Source organism: Manacus vitellinus, unplaced genomic scaffold (assembly GCF_001715985.3).
Source record: "Manacus vitellinus isolate BGI_N305 unplaced genomic scaffold, ASM171598v3 scaffold_4_pilon, whole genome shotgun sequence".
Taxonomy (NCBI): domain Eukaryota; kingdom Metazoa; phylum Chordata; class Aves; order Passeriformes; family Pipridae; genus Manacus; species Manacus vitellinus.
In genome coordinates, this window is record NW_021940604.1 from 794,147 (window position 1) to 814,158 (window position 20,012).

The 20,012-nt window shown below is 39.0% G+C and overlaps 1 protein-coding gene across 4 annotated transcripts in view; it reads left to right on the forward strand.

Annotated features, from left to right (window-relative positions):
* Positions 1 to 20,012, forward strand: part of UTRN (utrophin) — a 366,848-nt gene that overhangs the window by 232,481 nt on the left and 114,355 nt on the right. For all 4 annotated transcript variants that reach the window (XM_029962891.1, XM_029962892.1, XM_018078025.2 and 1 more), the window contains 2 exons: positions 2,919 to 3,091; positions 10,836 to 10,992. In XM_029962891.1, coding sequence (XP_029818751.1) covers positions 2,919 to 3,091; positions 10,836 to 10,992 — 330 coding nt within the window. The remainder of the gene's footprint in view (positions 1 to 2,918; positions 3,092 to 10,835; positions 10,993 to 20,012) is intronic.

The window sequence follows — 20,012 nt, forward strand, 5'->3', positions numbered from 1 at the left end:
TGGGAGAGCACTCTGGCCCAGATCCCCTTTCAGTTGAGCTAACAAGAGTGCTCCTGTTTCATGGTTGTATCACCCTCTTTATGTGGCAAAAGCAACAGAATTTTTTCCCCTTCTTCTCCTCCATCCTCCAGTGTGTTGTCCCTGTGATTCTGAATATGGGAACTTCAATGTGATAATGGGGAAGTGTTTATAATTTATTCTAAAGTATTGCAAAATTTAAATTGGATTAACTCTTATTAGACTTAATCCTCACTGAGGCCTGAGCAGGGATAATCAACTTCTTTTATCCCTTTTTTTTTCCACATAGAGGACAATAGAGAATCAAAGATCAAGAAAAAGGTGTGGGAGAAAGAGAAATAATAGATCAGGATGAACATGAACTGGTATGTTTACAGAATGGATAGAGTTCTTCACACTTTGAAGAAAGAAATTCTAAGGGAGGGCAGTCACATGTTTACAAATCTCATAAGAATTGAAAGATTTTGATAACACCATGAATAAAGGAGATTATTACCAATTACTACCAATTACAGCAGGTAGTTAGGACAAGATGGGAGCCCATCATCTTTGTTAGCCGTCCAACAGAGGACAATACCTGAATAAAAATCCAGATCTTTTATATCATTATGGGAGAATAACAAATTTATTGTGTCCATCTCTTGCCATTAGTAATTTTTCACATCCCACCTTCTTGCTGCTCTTCTTCCATGTGCACATTGATGTGGGGTATGTTATTTGAATTTCTCTCCATCTTTTTTTGTGAACTGCGATTAATTTACATTCATTAACTTTATCAGTCCTATTGGTTTATCCATCAGCAAGCAGTGCTTTTTTTCCCCCCTGGAAAATGGAAATCAGAAAAGAGAAGGAGAACTTAATTAGCAAACTTTATTCTTTGAACTGAGTTGTGTCAACACTGCCATCACACATGAGACTCAAGAATGTGAACAGCAGATTTACTGTGCCTTAACCAATATAACATAGTAAGTGGGAAATGCAAGAATCAAACCCCAGTTTGAATGAAACTTTTTTGAGCATGTATGCCAAAGTGTCCTCTCAGGTATAATCAAAGAATGTTTTATGAAGGTTCTAGAATGAATGGTTTTAAAATTAATATTGTGATTGTAGAATGGAAGATTAGAGATCAGTTTGTTTTCAGTGAAGTTGTGTTCTGTGACTTTGAAGAGGTAAAGAAATATATTTGACATGATCAGGCTTTTGTAGCACAGATTAGTGTACAATCAGAATTGTAACTGCTGTATGTGATTGTACCTCCTGCTATGTGGGATTGAGTTGGTTTTCACTGCATCTACATGTGTTGGAGATGTAAGGACAGGAGCTGCAAATGTTTTCAGATAAGCATCTAATTGAGCTAATGACTCTATCTTATTTTGGTTGGTTGATTATCAGACCCTTCATTTTGCTTTTTTGTTTTAAATGTCATTGTTTGTATCTATGTTCAGAATGGTGATTTTTATCAGGTGTTTCAAAGACAGCAAAAGTGTCTTTTTACCTGTTTTAGAATAGTGAATCTCAGGGCAAAGATTAGGTGGTTATCCAAAGTCACATAGTAGCTCATCTGGACAGCCAGACCTTTGCTGATGCCTCCCTCTCTCAACTCCTTCCCCACTGCCACATCTCTCCTCCCCCCACTTCTCCAGCTGTATCCTGACTTATTTTTGCTTACTTCCCTAATTCAGGAAAGCTTTCATGCTATCTCAAATTCATAGCTACTTGACACTTTCATTTGTAGACGTTCAAGCAGCCATTCTAAGATGAAGGACTACATCTTTAGGATGGGGAGGTACAAGAACCCCCTCCTGTTCTGCTTTTGGCAGCAGATGGTGATTACTGAGGCACTGACTGGAAGAATAAAAACCTTTAAGGGATTTCAGTTACTTAATTTCTTCCTTTGCTAAAGAAGTTTATGTACATCTGCATCAAGTTCCTGTCATAATCTTTGGTGATTAATCTCCTGTTGAGACAGCCAGTACACCTCCTGGCTTTCCACACATTTACATTGCTTTATTAGAGTACACATAGATGCATGGATGCCAGAAAGCATTGGTGGTGATGCAGGAAGTTTTATTTGCTCTTATAATGTGTTTTAAAAATAATACTGAGCTAAGTTAGATGAAGACAACATCTGTAATGTGCTTCTTGAGGCAGATGGTAGATGAGAGAATAACATGGGTATAATTTCTAAGGGGAGGAGAAATGAGTCAGCTGAATGAAAATCACAAGCACTTTTTTCAGTATTTACTGTGAAATTCAGATTGTAATACCTCCTGCTGTTTTATGTCTACCTCTCCATATATTTCAGGCCATGGTGTACAATAGTTGAATTGTAAAAATGTACCTGTGGTTGTCGTAGTCATTTAGCTGCAATTTAAGGATACAGATTTTAGTGAATGCTTTCATTACGTATGACCTAAAGTATTACACTGAGTCTGAATTTCGGTAGACTGTGTAAGGTTTCTGGAATGTTTTGTTTCAAAGAAGAAAGAGCCAACATAGACAGCTACGGCTATATCTGTGTAATTTTTGAAAAGGAAATGACTTCTAGAGCATTTGCAAATGCCACACTGTGTGAAATGCGTGGGTGAGCAGTAGACAATTAGTTACCTTCAGTGCTACAAAACATAACACCACAGAACTTTGTGTTTTTAGTTCTATTTCCTGTATCACAGTCTTGGATGACTTTCTGACTCCTTTTCTCACACTTAAGGAGGCTAGACCTTTTATAGTGACGTTAATAAGGTTGCAGGTTTTCTCATCTGCATCTTTCATCAGGGTCACCCAAGAAACTCAGAACACGCACTCTGTCCTAGTGCTTTTAGCACTGTTGATGAGAATAAGGTCTCCCCTCCTCTACTTACAGAACTAAGATGTTTGAACTTTTCTTGCTGGTATTTCAGGACATCCAAGCTGAGATTGATGCCCACAATGACATCTTTAAGAGCATTGATGGAAACAGACAGAAGATGGTGAAAGCCTTGGGAAACTCTGAGGAAGCTGCTCTGCTCCAGCACCGGCTTGATGACATGAACCAGCGCTGGAATGACCTGAAGGCGAAGTCAGCTAACATCAGGTGAGTAAAGAAAACATCGAGGTGTGAGTGGGGCACAATTCCAGTCTTCTAAAAGGCTTGAGAAATATGACCTCAGCAATGAAGTGAAATATCTATTCTCTTTCATAAAGGACCTCTGAGTGCAAATATAAACTTGTTCACCAGGTAGGCTTAACTACTTCTTCTTGTCTCTCTAGAGCTCCACGGTCATTACTTGCCAATCTTGTACTAAAATTTTGAGAAAGTAAATTGAGTTTTATCTTGTTGTGTATCAATAGCAATGTCAGTGAAATAATTCTGTGAATCTACAATTACTTTGAGGAAAAATCAGGAGTTTTTGTTTTTACTACTGAAATTAGTAGTTTGATAGGACTTGCATCTTAAGTGTCTTGCTCCATTTAATTGGTATTAGATTTTTTAATTGCTGCTATTCAATTAAGAAATGTTTTCAAATACTTACTAATTAAGGAATGCATTTTACAGTTTCTTGACCCTATCGGTGCCAAGCTCAAGTGTAGTAATTGTTAAAACTTTGTGATGTAATTTCTGAAGTAGATGTGGCCATATTCATTAATATGAATCAAATTCTACATGGAAATTAATTACATGGAAAATAGTTTCTAGAGCTTTTAATTGCAACTGCTTACTTGTTGGTTTAAGAAAATTCTTGTTTTAATAGAGCAGGACAATGTTGAGTGTTCCTATGAATTTTCAGAAGGCCAGAAAAAAGAGCTGAGCTTGAAATTCAAGAAAAAGAGTTTGAGAGTGAGATGGAGGGGAAAATGTGACCAACTTGCTAAACGGTTAAATGAAACAGGTAAATCAGCTCTGTGAAAGCCCACAGATACCAAGGAACCAAAGGAATAAAGCAGTTTGGTGTGGGGGCTTACAGAGACTGGCTCCACTGCATAAGTAGTTTAATGCAAGAGCTGTTAAACTTGGCTTATTATGAGCTCTACTCACAAATAAGTCAATGTGAGAGAAAGATGAAAACGTACTCTTAACAGAATAACTTATCAACTGTGGAGTCCTAGCAAGAACCATTCAGTTGCTTGGCCATTCCTAGGGTTGGTCATAATTTGGGAGAAATTTGTGGCCAAGAAATTGTGGGCCTTCAAGCCATTTACTGTGGACAGCTATGAGTTCCAAGGCTGTAATACAGAAACAGTGATTGTGCAGTCAATGCTCAGAACAGTGGGAATACATGCTTTTCTGAATACAGACCCATTTCACTTCTGTTTAGATATGGCATGTATATCCCAGTGGGCAGCATTTATGTGTTTGTTGCTCTGCTGGTACCTGCAGTGCTGCAGAGCCACATATCACTGAGCTCAAAGTGGAAGATAGGCAAGGAAGAGAATACTGATGCAAATCTAAGGCAAGTAAATTAACCTTTCAAATCTCAGTCACTACTGAAAAGAGTATAGTATTCTGAGTTCCTGTATTTTGCACTGTTCTTTGATTGCAGACCACTTTTCTAACTTGTGCAAGTGTCCTAAAAGCTTTCACAGGGAAATAACAAAGCACAGAACTGTTATGAAGTGTGTGTGCCCTTAATTTTTGCCTTCCTGGTGTATCTTTTTACAAGGATGAATTGGAAAAGCAAAACTGTTTGGATGAGTATAGTGAGCACAGCATATAACTGTGTTAGATGCTAGGACTGATGATTGAAAAAGTGATTGTTATGGGTTTCAGCTTGGATAGAGCTTCTAAATTAATGTTTCTCTAAGGTTTTAGAATATTTTCCGGTATATGTAAATTCTGATTATGCTGATTTTTAATTGCTGATAGTACTGTTCTCCCATACGGGGATAGTATGAGTTAGTCACTGTGTTGACTTTACTTCCTTGCTACTGTAACTAAAGAGAGTTGCAAACTGGAGAAGTAGCATTCTTGTGGTATATTTTTAAATGCACGGAAGGTGTGTAAACCTGTACTTGTAGTGAGTATGACACCACCTGACAGGACTATATCTCTCCTTGGAATTACTTTAGGCTTATTTCATACTTCTTTCTTTTTCTCTATTATCTTATTCCCAGGAACAAAACACAGCTACAGATTTCTGGGAACCTGCATTTTAGAACCAAATGTTTAGGAAAGATTATTTTCTCCTGGGGCAGGAGGTGTGAGGATGTTAGTGTTTGGGGGAGGGTAGAGGTAAGAATTTGGGAGAAATGGACAAGGAGTATATTTAGACCACCCACCAATTGCTTTTTATTCCACATGTTCCCTTGTCACTCAGCAGGAAAAGTCCTACCTCCACAGCAGAATCAAAAGCTGAGGTGGTCTCCAGCTGTGAAGAGAGCCTCTCAGAATCAACAGAAGGGGAATTGTGTCGGAGTTGCTGTTCTTCTGGATGATTTTATTAGGCTGGGAGGAAGGGGGATGTTCTCTATCTGGTCAGTTGGATGGGAGCATCTGTGTTTTTCAGGCTCATTCAGAATTCCCTTAGGAGTGCTTTTGAATACCAGGTGGTTGATGCTGGTGAATATTTGTGCTTCAACCAATGCTCAAAATGAGTCATCTATAACTGACCTCTATTTTGATTAGATTCTTAAGCCATGACTTGACCAATCACCAAGATTGCCAATTCTTTTATCATGCAAGCACAAACACCCGAAGCTTTGTTTGCAGATTGTTTATTAGTAGAAGTACCAATTCCAAAACAAAGGCTAGAAGTCCTGACTGAGAAGAAAGACACCCAAGAAATATTTCAGAACTTCAGCATAGTTTATTTTCTCTTTTTGATAATGTCTGTATGACAAATATAAAGGTGATACTAAAACTTTACATTGAAACACAAATTGGAGCATATCTTTGTTCCTTGCTCCTGTGCAGCATTTACTTTGAATGGGGTTTGCTGAATGTGTGTCTTTGCTCCCCAGGAGAATTGAATGCTTCTGTCTGCTCTTCAGCTGCTGCATCTTGCTTTTATTTTCAGTATGGCTTTTGTAAGGTTAGAAGGGTAATATTCAGGAAAAATCCAGGCCGATGTGATATATTTTCTCTTTTTATTTTTTTCCCTTTAATGCCTTTCTGAACTTTCAAGAGAGAGGTTAGCTCACTTAGTGCTCAAGGAAAAATTTTCAGGTCCCTATTAGTGTAGTCACTTTCCTCCCCACCCCTCACTGCTCTACCCCTGAAAGATTAACTTGCACTTGGCTTTGAAACCATGTACTAGTGAAGTTTTGCTCCTGTCATTAATCTGTCATGCACACAAATAGTGGTAAATTACAATGCATTTAATCTAGTATCATATCCCATATAATTTACATTAATATCAAACTAGTTTTTTCACTTATTAATATTGCACTCTATGTCTCCCTTAGATTGTCCTTTAATTAATTACAGGAGTATTTTCCCTCCTTACAAAGCTCCAATTTATTTTGTATGCAAGAATTCTGCTTAATAAATAGAGCAGAAGCCTCAGAGTGCTGATTTTTAGAGGTGAGAGCTGCTTATATATATGTGCTAAAGACACATAAGTCATGATGAACAGAGATTTCACTATTGAAAGTACGGAATGCTATAGATCTGAACACTTTAATTCACAAAATCACAGAATATGCTGAGTTGGAGGGGACGCACAAGAATCATCGAGTCCAACCCTGAGCCCTGCACCAAGGGTCGCACTATGTGCCCGGGACTATCATCTGAATGCTTTGAACTCAGGCTTCATGCTGTGACCACTTCCCTGGGGAGCCTGTTCAGTGCCCAGCCACCCTCTGGGTGAAGAACCTTTTTCTAACATCCAACCTAAACCTCCCTTGATACAACTTCAGGCCATTCCTTTGGGTCCCATAGCTGATTACCACAGAGAAGAGATCAGTGCCTGTCCCTCCTCTTCTCCTCACGAGAAAGTTGCAGGCTGCAATGAGGTCTCTCCTCAGTCTCCTCCAGGCTCAACACACCAAGTGACCTCAGCAGCTCCTCACATGGCTTCCCCTCAAGGCCCTTCACAATCCTTGTGGCCCCTCCTTTGGACACTCTCTAATGGTTTAATATTTTTCTTATATTGAGATGCCCAAAACTGCACATGATATTCAAGGTGTGGCTATACCAGTGCAGAGCAGAGTAGGACAATTACCTCTCTTGACCAGCTGGTAATGCTTTGCCTGATGCGCCCCCAGTCGTGATTGGCCCTCCTGGCTGCCAGGGCACTGCTGACTCATCTTCAACTGGCTGTCGACCAGGACCTCCAGGTCCCTTTCCTTGGCACTGCTTTCCAGCATTCTCATTCCCTAGTTTATACGAACATCCAGGGTTGCTGCATCCCAGGTGCAGAATCTGGCACTTCTCCTTGTTGAACTTCATGTGGTTGGTGATTGCCCAGCCCTCTAATTTGCTGAGGTCTCTCTGCAGGGCCTCCCTGCCTTCGAGGGAGTCAACAGCTCCTCCCAGTTTTGTGTCATCTGCAAACTTGGTTAGTATCCCTTCCAGTCCTGTGTCCAGGTCATTTATGAAGATGTTGAAGAGCACAGGGCCCAAGATGGAATCCTGTGGAACCCCACTAGTGACAGGTCACCAGTCTAATGTTACCTCATTCACTATTACCCTCTGTGCTTGACCCGTGAACCAATTGCTCACCCGCCGCATGATGTGTTTATCCAGCTGTGTGCTGGACATTTTGTCCAGAAGGATCCTGTGAGAGACAGTGTCAGAAGCTTTACTGAAATCCAAAAAGATTGTCAACTGGCTTTCCTTGATCAACTAGGTGGGTTATCTTGTCATAGAAGAAAATTAGGTTGGATAAGCAGGAGTTTCCTCTCATGGAACTGTGCTGGCTGTGACCAATGACTGTGTTGTCTTTCAGGTGTTTTTCAGTACTTCCCAGAATAATCTTCTCCATAACTTTACCAGGCACTGAAGTGAGATTGACAGGCCTGTAGTTTCTGGAGTCTTCCTTCTTTCCCTTCTTGAAAATCAGGACAATGCTGGCCAGCTTCCAGTCAACTGGGGCCTCTGTGGATTCCCAAGACAGCTCAAAAATCATTGAGGGAGGTTTTGCAATGACATCAGTCATCTTTTTGAGGGTTCTGTGATGAATCCCATCAGGCCCAATGGATTTGTAGGGATCCAGCTGGAGCAGGAGATCCCGCAGAGTTTCAGGGTTGACTGGGAGTTGATCATTCTCACAGTCATGGTCCTCTGGTTCAGGGCACTGAGACACCCTTGGTCCTTCATCTGTGTTGAAGACCGAGGCAAAGAAAGTGTTAACACCTCTGCCTTGTCTCTGTCCCTGTCTGTGAGGTGACCATCCTCATCCTGTAAAGGGCTGATGATATTTCTATACTGCCCATTGCCATTAATATACTTGAAAAAACTCTTTATTGATTCCCACATTTCTGTCCAGCTTCAGCTCCAGTTGAGCTTTGGCCACACAAATTTTCTCCCTACAGCAGCAAGCAGCATCTCTGAATTCTTCCTGTCACTTGACCTTGCGTCCCCTGGACACACACCTTCCTTCTTTGCCTTATCTCCAGAGAAAATCCCTACTCAGCCAAGCCAGCCCTCTGCCTCACCTGCTTGACTTCCAGCATCTGGAAACTGCTGCTTCTGTGGCTTTAGGACGTAATGTTTGCAAAGTGACCAAGACTGATGGACCCCAGCACCTGGAAAAACATTTTTCAATAGGACCTTCCTTACTAATTCCTTGAGCAGCCTGAAGTCTGCTCTCCTCATGTCTAGAATTGAGGTTTTGCTGGCACTTTTCCTACTGTCAACAGAGATTTCAAACTCGATTACTTCATGGTCACTGTGACAAAGATGGCCACCAATCTCCACTTTGCTCAGAAATTCATAAAGATGTTTTACTTTTTTAACCATCAGAGTCTTAACAGCAAAACTGTAAATTCAAATGTGGGCTGCCTTCGCTTAAATGAGAGGACAATGTCTCTCTGCTGCCTGATTAATAGGCAGTATAACTGTTTTCACTTCCAGAAAGAAGGGCCAGTTCTGAGTACCTAACACCTGAGGGTATAGCGTATAAACAAAGCTTTGCAGTTTGGTATTTTGGAGAACACTTTTGACACAATGTCGAGCTAGTTGTGAAAAAGAGAAGGCAAACACTGTATGTGGATTAGCCCATGCTGTTGGGAGCATGTCCCTGGGTGTGTCTAGGGTCTTCCTGGCCATCTATGGTGCTTGCTCCAGCTGTGAAGCAGGTACCTTGTGCACTAACTTGCTGTAGAGTTCATAAATGCCTGTATGGAAAGAAGACTTCGGTTACCTTGAAAGTAGTTTTGGTTAGCGAGTATTAAAGAACTGTAAAAAGATCAGGAGAGTGGAGACGGTACATTGCACTCACGAGCTGCTGGCCTGCAAACCAAGGCCTATGGCAATATCTTGCTTGTAATTTACTGCATGGTGGGATGCTGACTCAGGTGTTCAGGCCTGAGCTACAGGGAGCTGGCTTCAATTCAGTGTTGAGGGAACGGTATCAGTGAGAGCAATAAAGGACAGTAGAAACCATAGTGCACAAGACTGTAGGCAGTAAAATGTTGCTTCTAGCAAGTACTTCAATTTTATATTTTTTTCCCAAATAGTTGCCCAAGTGCTTTCCTTCACTGGAATGAAGGAGAATAGATTCCTCTTCATAAAGATAGTTTATCCTTTCCAGAAATGTGATTTTTTAAATTTTTTTTTTTGCTATGTATTTTTCTCTCCTCATACACTCCTACCTGACTGCTTTATTGGTTCATCTATCCTAGTATCGCTGGGAGATCTCAGTGTGGCCAAACCTAAGCTTGTGTTGAAATTAACCTTGCAGCACATCATCCCTTCAATCTAAATATTGTCGTATCAGTCCCAAACATTCACTCAAATGCCATTTGAGATGATAATACAAGAGGAGTAAGTTGAAAGTTTCAAGATGTGAGTCACAGTGAATCAGAAAAAAAAATAACCAGCAATGTGCAAAATAGGAAAGGGAGTAGAGTTTAGTTCGTTCATCCATCAGAAACAGGGCAGGAATTTGCAGAGCTGGTGGCAGACTACAGTGAAAACCATTCAGCTCTACTCCATCACCTATGTGGAGAAAAAGATTGTTGTTTACTGGTATAAACTAAGCACATGCTGGTCTTGAATGATTCCATAACATAGAATGACTGCAGTAAAAGAGGAGTAGCTAGTCCCTGTTGAAGATTTCTATGCATCTTTTAGACACTTGAGGGAGAGGACATCAAGTCAAGGTATTTTGAAAAGTATAGAAAAAGTATTGTGGAATTAGGCTTTTTTTTCATCAGCTAAACCAAGGAACAACAGATTTACTGTGTTAATCCTCTAGTAACTCACCACTGACTAAAGATGATGTATTAAATAACCTATATTACTTATTGATATGTTCAGCAGCACAAGCAATTTGCTGTTGATCACTGCTGGAAGAACTTGCTGCTTTTTGCTTCTTGAGAGTCAAGGTCCTCGCATGAAAGAGTTCAGTTCTGCAGTGCTTTAGCTCAGAACATGACGCTTGTGATTCACGTGCTACAGTGGTGAAGTCACAACAAAACACAGCATTCCTTTATGTAGCTTAAACATGAAGTGTTCAAGGTTTTAGATGAGTTAAAGCATCAGGTACATTTGTCTGTTTTCCCCTATTTCTCCTTTGCTTATTTTGATTTGCTGTGCAAAGTATTTTAAGTACAGGGGTTTTTAACACAAAGTTGCTTTGCACTTGAAATATTCTTATCTTACTGATGGAGTAATTTTGTTTATTGCATGGTTTTGCTATTCAGGGCTTTAAAGATGCATTAATGTTGTTTCACAGGGCTCACTTGGAGGCCAGTGCAGAGAAATGGAACAGATTGCTGACATCCCTGGAAGAGTTAATCAAATGGCTGAATGCGAAAGATGAAGAACTGAAAAAGCAAATGCCTGTTGGAGGGGATGTTCCAACCTTACAGCAGCAGTATGACCACTGCAAAGTAAGTTGCTTAAGCTTTATAGACAAATACGCTACTGTGAATTATCGAATGAAGCAAATTTTTGAACAGGAGAAATGATGAATACTTCTTAGTGACTAATTTCTCCACCTCTTTTGCTTCCACCCTTACCCAGTAAAACACAACTGAGACACTCTCTATAAAATTTCATCTAAAGGATTTCTGAGACACATACTCAGTTTCCTGATATTTTTGGAATCCAGCCAGGTAGAACTGCTATTTTACTCTAAAGTTAAGGAAGGCATACAAAAGTAAGAACTGAACAAGAATTGTGAAAGCAATGTTAAAAGAAAGTACAGGAAATTTATGTCTTTATGGCTTTCTGCGTGTTACTAAACTGACCAGTAGTATCATCCCCCTACCCATGCAGATTTATACTGCAAAGGTGACTCAAAACTGTTTTTGAGAACTAAAACTTACCTCTGCCTTGTACTGTTGTAACTATAACATGCTGTTCTAGTTTTCTGATTTTGGTACTCCTGTTCTGGTTTTTTACATAATAGGGTATTAATTTCTACATACTTTTTGATAGTAAAAAACTCTATTGCATCTACATTTCTTCATTCGTGTAGCCTGTAGAGTCTGTCTCACCAACTCTGATCAGTAATTAAGTTCGAATGGTTTCGCCACTGGAAAAATTCATTCTAGTAGAGCCGGTTCCATCTTATCATCATATTTGTTCATCTGTGTGGTGTAAATAGGGACGGAGAACAAATGCAGCTTTACATAGCTAATTGCTCTCTGCCAACACTACACTTACATCTTTTCTGCTTTGGTGTTTAGTGAGGGCAAAAATTGAATTTGGAAAAACTTAGTAATACAGAAACACTTGGAGTACTGTGGGATATACAGAAAATGTAGTCTGACACAAGCAGCATTCTGTGACTTAATTCCAAAATAGAAGAGCATAAGGAAATCTGCATATGTTTCTCCTTAATTTAGTCTTTTAAGATAAATTTATTAGCATAAACTCAGGATCTTTGTTTCTTGAGAGTTCATCTCTTCTTGTTCTTATCCACTTAAAGCATCATGCTCTGTTTGTAGGCACATCTGCTGTGAATATTTACTAATGATCAAATAGTAGATTATTAGTGCCAGAGTACAATAAAAGGCTGTAACAAATCCAAATACATTTTGAAGGAGGTCAGTGGAAGGTGATAGATCTCTACAGGTCATTTTCTAAAGACTTGTTTGTGTCTCATGCTAGATTACAGTATGTGCATGATAATAGCAAATAATACTGGTAGAGCTTCTCATCTGAAGATCTCAAATTGATTTATAAGACTGAGGTTTTATACATCATTCCGAAGTTGAAAAATTAAGTGTTAATGGTGCTGGATGGCTCATTTGGATCACTAGTGAACTGTAGCAGTATGAAGGAGAGGGCACCTCTGGGTTGTTTAATCCTTGCCCTTATGTTTAAAGAATAACTGATATTTTTTTATGTGTTGAGGTTAAGACTCTAGTGAGTGCGTTCGGAAGCTTTTGGAGATAATTCTTTCATTTTTCAAAAAGGCAATAATTCTTGGGATGTCGTGGTGAGTACTGGATATAGTTGTCTGAGTCAAGTATATAATACGAGCTGTATTAATGGTCTGCAATAGCACAAAGTTAAAGCAACCCTGTGTATCACTTTATATTTTTATATACCTATGCAAGCAAGAGCACAGTATGCAATTGCAAGTATTTCTTAAATTATGACTGGATGACTATTTCTTAGCAGTTATTTTGGTAGGAACCAAAAGATTCCATGGAACCAAAAGATTCCCAGATATCATGTAATGATGCTGTGCTATACCAAACGTGAATTATTAGCACATGGTGTTTGACATGCCATTTGTGTTGCTTATTAGTTATTGCCAGAGGAGGAGAGCTGAACGACAGCTGTCTGTTGGTTTGATTCTCCATGGCAATGCTTCACTGCTCTTTCTTAGCAGACCCATTCCTTACTGAAGCTGCAGTTTGCTAATAAACTTCATTAAGCTGAAAAGTTTTTTTCAGGTTGAAAGTGAAAACTGCATGGTTAAAAAAACGCAAACAGCAAAACCCACCAAAACAAACCCCAAACCCCATTAGAAGTGTTTCTTCTGCTTTCTCAGCATGGTTAAGTAATTGACTGATGTGATTAGGATGTTAAATAGAGATGTTCTTGGTTGAGGAACACAATGAAGTTTATTTGTGTGATTTTTATTTTCAAAATGTTATGCCAAAACTACCCTTTCAGTGGATTGTTCATAAAATAACTTTGTGATTCCATGCTGTCAGTTACTCTGTGCCTTGTGGTGGATATCACTGGCCGGTGTCACTTGCTTTACCTTTAAGGTGCTCCATATGTAGTCTGTGTTAAACTGGGAGTTTTCAGTGGAGATTTGAGGTGCAACTGTATGAGATGAATATTGCAGAGATATGACTTGATTTCTCTCTTTCCAAAGGATACTCCATTTATTCCACCTCTTATCAGTGGCTCTCCTGATACTTTTTTTAACGTTTCTTTGCCCATGCTTCAAGCATTAAACCTCCTAAACATTTCATTTTATTTTGTAAGATTACTTTTAATCAGGTTTTTTTAATGATTCCATGTTGAGCTTCTGCAACACAAATGGGTCTTGAAATGGTTCTCCCAGGTCTGTCTGAGCAAGGTTTGGGTGCCTCTAATCTCCTTTCACATCTTTCACATTTAGTTTCACATCTGAGTGTTGCTTTGAAGTTGTCCTTTGGCAAATTGAACAGTTCAGTACCTCATTTTATCTCCACTACTCTGTGACCCATTTTCTCTTATTTCCAACTTGCTTACCTTATCTTGTCCTTGCTGGTACTTCAAAATGTAAGTGGTGAAACAGTGGCTCAGCTCTGTAAGATGTGCCCCCATGTTAGTCTCATCTCCTTCCCTTTATTGTTCTGGGTTCTTAATCCTTCTTGTGTTAGCATTGCTTTTTGACTCTGGTTACTCAATAATTGTTGTTCTTATTAACCTCCTCTCTTTCCCCTCAAGTACCTAAGATGACTTGTTTGCTTCAGCTTAATGGCACTAATTCTATTGGTCCTGCCCTCTGTTAGTATCTCCCTCACTCAGCATTTGGCTTCAGCAGTGCCAGATAAATAAATACAGTATTTGTGACAGTTTGGGTTAGCTCACATTGTCTGTGTGCTACTGAGGTGTGTTTGGACAGGAGAAAATAAATGTTTTGCCATTTGATATTTAATTTTGTTTTTGTTTTAAATATCACTTCTTCTCTTATGCTTTGAAAGCAAACATGACCAACAGCGATGTTAATAAGCTGAATAAAGGCTACAGATTTAGCCTATATTTCCCAGATTAACAGAAATGTTTCAGGATGTAGCAAATATTTATAAATTTTGGACTGTTTTTTGTGTTGTTCAGCCAAACTTCCCTCATCTATGGTAGTTCATAGTCTTACCACATACTAAATGCTAAGTACAGTCAAGCAATAGCACATCCAGTCTGGGTGTTGAGTGTTGCTCTGATGTTGCAGGGGGCAGGGCAAGAGGAAGTTTAAATAAGGATGCATTAATTTTCTTATTTTAATTATTCTCAAAATTTCTTTGTCTTTGAGAGTGGGCTCTAGAGCAGTTCTGAGAATACTGGAAAGTTATTAAATGCTTTGGGACGCTGAGAGGAAGTTTAAAAGTACCAGAGTTGAAAAGTTGTTCATATGGAGTGTACCTATAGCTGAGTCTACATTCATAAGTCTGGAACAACAGGGAATGATTTATAGGGAAAAGAAACTGAAGGCAGCTACCTTTTCAGAGTTTATTGCCAGGGGTTTTTTGCATTATTTCAGTTTCTCACTGTTTCTAGTCCTTTGCAGCTCTTGTTTCACTTCCATTCTGTTCTTTATCAGTCTTCCTTATAAATATTTATGTAGGACTTTAAAGTGTGTGATGCAAAGTTTGATCAGCTGCATAGACTAGGGGAAAAAAAACCAAACACCGAATCACCGAAACCAATAAAACAAAACCACCACCCCACGCCCACTCCCCTTAACCCCCTGAAAGACTACCCTTATGTGCATATTTTAGTATGCCAGAAAAGCCACATAAATACACTGAAAAATCAGTGGCTGGTTTTGTGCATGTGGAAATACCTAGAGTCACACCTGTGTAGAAGAGGAGGCAACACAAATGTTGACATCTGGTTCATTGGAGATGCGCTGAGAGCTTTATATCTCACTTTTCCACTGGAAGAGTTCCTGACTGTAGCTTTTTGAAAGTATGCTTTTGCTAAAATACAAAGCCTACCTAAATGGTATAAATCACTGTGGTTTAGCTTTCAGAGAGAGAACCAGGACATTTCAAATTAAGTAGAAATGGGTACCCTTCTGCATAAATCCAGTTGGCACATGTCTGCATAAATGAACAAATGTCTAGCTAATGCTAAATAATGCATGCATCTTGGATCAAATAGATGCTTAACTTAGCTTCATTTGAGCTCAGAATGAATTGGCCAAGGACCTGTGAATGTTTGATTGGTAACTTTGTGTCTATGGATAGGTCATGAATATTTCAGATACTTTTCAAGCTTTTGGGGGTTACTGCTTATGTTTCACACTTGGTTTGTTAAAGTAATCAAATGATGGAAGTTCCAAGTATTTCTTTCTGTTTTACTTAACTGTTGTTACTTTATCAAAAGTGCTAGCATAGTCAACTGAAAACTGCTTTCTACTTATTGTTATACCTTCAGGATGCCTGTAATTGCATTGTTCTCTTTACCAGCAGGAAAAGTCTGTGAGGAAAAAAAACATTTTTCTAACCTTAACTTTTCTGTGCTCGTTTGGATTTCCTGTCTGACTTTGGGCAATGGGCTTATTCTTAAATTAATTCCTACTTAGTTATTCTAGATTTGTTTTTCTTGGATATTTTCTGTATTAAAATCTGCTTCCATGTTAGAAACTGTTAAATCTAAGAATGAAAAGATAAGCATTATGGTATTGGTGCTGCTCCTGTCTATGCTCTTAATTATAGTCTAGAAAGGGTTTTATTAATTTGTTAGTCATCACATAAGACACGAAGCATGCATGAAATGTGTGCTGCTTAGAGGTGGTCAGCCATGTTGCTGAAATACTAATTTTGACTGAGATGTGAACTGTGAGGAGGTGAGAAAAGAGAATTAAACCGTCTATAGTTGGAAGTGGGAGATCAATACATCCTGGTGCTTAGAGGAAGAGCTGCAACTGGTCTGACTGACAAGGGTGTGATTGAAGCAGGAGCTTGAGCACTATGTACTATGCTGTTGTGAAGTGGCTCTTTGAAGTAAGGATGTGATTTCAGAATCTGCATGCTCTATCAAGAGGGGGAATAGCCTTCCCAATAGTCAATCAGCATTACTGAAGGTTTTAGAGCTCCCTAAGTAAACTTGCAATGGATAAGAGTTTTTTAAGGACTCTTGAAGTTTTAAGTGCTTTGCATATTTGAGAGTCCTGAAGATTAATTATTGTTAAAAAAAAATTGTACTGCACCAAAAATTTGTACTGTACAAGGGCAGCTTGTTACTTTATAACTGTGAGACTCTTTTCTTTGAGGTGTGTTTAGGAGGAAGAGGTGGAAATTGTGGGTGGAGATATTTTGTTACAGGAGAGTGTAGTTAATGCCTGAAGTTAAATGAGAGTTCTCAAGTGGACCCTCTGACTTAGATCTATTGCTCGCTAAGGATTTACTCAAACTGATTTGTGTGTTACGTGAATGATTCAGGTGTGTGTCACTGCTCTCCTGGGCTTTTTCTCCAAAAGAATGATGTGTAAACAAAATCATACCACAAAGAATGAAATGTTAAATTAGGATGCCAGTGCAGTGTATTTTTAACTTTGACAAAAAAAATGTTTCTTCTTGCATTTCATCTTGTTCCCATAAGTGCGGTTGTCTTGTGATAAGTCAGGAAAATTGCAACAGATCAGTACTTAAAATAATAAATAACTTGGATAATGAAAAAACAAATTATTCTGTCACTACTGCACAGTAAAGCAGATTGCCTTATTGTGGAAAAAACAATTCATAAACACCTTTCCAGTACGATAAATAAATTATTTCTGTGAGGTTGCCTTTTTAATACTATCATTTTGATGTATACAGCTCATGTTGCTCTTTTCTGAGGAACCAGTGTCTTATTTATTTTAATCAAAGACTCCTATATAAATTTTTAGAACCTCACTGGATCTTTTGCAAACCACTGAATAAAGTCTATTCTTACTGAAGGTTTTCAGATATCCTCAAATACCTAGGAGGACATTCTGACATTGCTGTGGAGGAAAATGTATGTGACAGAAATTAGACTTACACTGCAGAAACAGCACAGCAATCAGCCTTTTTCTTTGTCCTTAAAAGGCTGTGATGAGTCCAGTGCCTCTTTCTCTGGTATCTTGTTTCACATCCCAAAAAACCAGTCTTCTTCCATCATTATTAGCAGTGGCCCATCTACTACTAATAAAACCTTGTAATATCTTGATGCACTGGAAATGTACCGGGCATCTGTTTTCAGTCCTGTATCTTGAGCTGCAAGATGGTTACTGTCTGTGGCCTGACCTTCAAGGGTGCGCCACAAGCACAGCCAGTGAAGGTGGCGGAACACAAGTTTATTAGTGATCCATTTTTGATCTCTACCCACAAGGCAACCACTGTTTTTCCTTAACTACCTGTGTTGTTGTTCATCTTGCAGTGTTCTTCTGACTCCGCTATATCCTTATGGAGGTGAAGTGACTGCTATTGCATGTGATAATTAGAATGAAGTTGCATCAAGGTTTTATGCTGTAGTAAAACACTGGCTTTTTGTCTTGTCCTATCTGATGATGCTCAATATTTTTTTTTTTGTTTGTTTGTTTTCAGCTGCACATTAAGCAAATTGTTTCAACTACCTTCCTGTCTATGAAACACCCAAGACTTTCTTTTCTAAGCTGGAACTACCCAGAGGAGTGTTCAGGGATTTCAGTTTGTCTATGCTTTTTTTTTAAAGATCAATTGGTGTTTCAGTTGCATCAAAAATGCTGGGTACCACTGGAAACCTAAGGGCAATACATGCACAGATGAGCTCTCACACTGGATCACAGAAATGGACTGGTACAAGTAAATGAGACAGGGCGTTTTTCTGAATGCCAGTATTTTTTTTGCTGAGGTCTGTTTTTCCGAAGGCAGAGAGCCAGGAAAAAAACACTGGCACAGCAGCAGTGAATCTGTTTTTCCACCTGGAGGGTGCTGCTAGAGAGCCACAGTAATATAGTATCCCTTGCCATATTTTTTTCAGGAGCTTTCATAGCCTGTATTAGGTAGAGCTGAAAATTGTTTGTCCTGGTCATACCTTTCATATTCTGACACCAGTTTGAGATTCTTTCTGTGTAGTCACAGAAGCTTCTCATCTCTCCTTGATTTCTCTGTAATCTGTTTTGATAAATAGGACCACTAAGAAGAAACATACTCTATTTAGCAAAACTGTTCACTTGGCATTCAAGGTGTAGAATGGAGCTTGCAGGGATTGCTGAAAATCTTAAGAAACTCTTTATATAACTGATATTGTCCATATGAATTGTGTGCAAGTGCTGTAGAGTTTTATTGTCTTTCATCGTGTGTTCTCAATGGGCAGAGTCCCCTGTGCATTACTGTTTTGGAGAAACTGAACAAGATCATTAGTTTATGATGCACTCCCTATTCTTAAGTATACGCAAACAGAGAGGTTGTTGCCGCGTTAAAATCCTTCTGAAACTGTCTGCATTTGCAGATGGAGACTCGTGAAAAATCTGTTTTATTTTCTGTTAGAACATTTTAATCTATATCCTGTTACTTTGCTAGTGCAGGTAGACTTTTTAGGGAAGAAAAATATTTATTCCAGTTAACTCCTGAACTATTGAAACCTCAATCCCTGTTTATTACAGTCAGTAATCCACCCTAGAAACATCAGAAAATCATAAATTGGGAAAATTGTGTTTCCATGGCAGCCGCCCACTCCTGTTTTCATGCAGATTCTAGAGATTAAAGGCTAGGCTTCAAAATATATGTACAAAATAGGAGAGGGGATGGGGTTCTGCTTTTCTTATACTTTTTTGTTAGTTTAGCCTTTTTGTTTTGTTGCATTTTTGGAATGCAAGGGTAAGTATTGGTTTAATGGGCAAAGTAATCTTGCTGTTAGTTACTTAGCTAATAGTTGTTTCTTGACAGTTACCATACATCTGTGTCTTCCAAGCTGGTTTTCAGTGAATTTCTCTCCTGCAGGATGGTTGGTCTGAGGGACTGGGAGACTGCTAGGAATGTTACTAAAAGCAGCTTTCTTTTCTGAATGTCTGTCTAGTCTTTCAACTTAATATACCAAAGGGTGTCCAAACCAAAAATGATGCTTAAAGATTTGGAGCTTTCTTTTCAGGAAAATTGCTGGAGGTTATGTTTGTGCTGACATGCGTTTCCTGCAGTGTGAATTCAGTCCTGCTTTTCAGAAGAGTGTTGTACTGGGTCTGGGATTCCCACTCCTACACTGTCAGCTGCTGGAGGTCCTTACATACCACTTACAGATTTATCCAGATTGGTTAGTTGTTATGGGGAAAATATTAGTTTTTTTTCTTTTAATCACGCTTAGAACCTGAATGCTCATCTTGTGAGGTCAGTAACATGACTGCTTTCCTTGTGTCACTTAAAGTATCATCAGTGATTGTTCACATCATAAGAGCTTGGGGTTTCAATAGTAGGGTACAATTCCTCTATATAGTGCTATGCCTGATAGGATTGCAGTGTCTGCAGTCATTCCCTAGAGTTACTTTGTTTTAATCAATAGTTTACTGAATTCTATTGACCATGGTGTAATTTAGATAGAAAGTATTTGAGTAGTGAGGTGGTTGTTGCTTATGGGGGTTGGGTTTTTTTAGGTTCGTGTCTTGGTTTTTAGGTGTTTCTTTAGGCACCTTGTTCTGGGAGTAGTGCAATGTTGTTCTCACAATCACCCATTTATTACTAAGAAGCTATTTTACATGCTTGGTTGGTCATCTTATAATTAAGTCCCCTGTAATGTG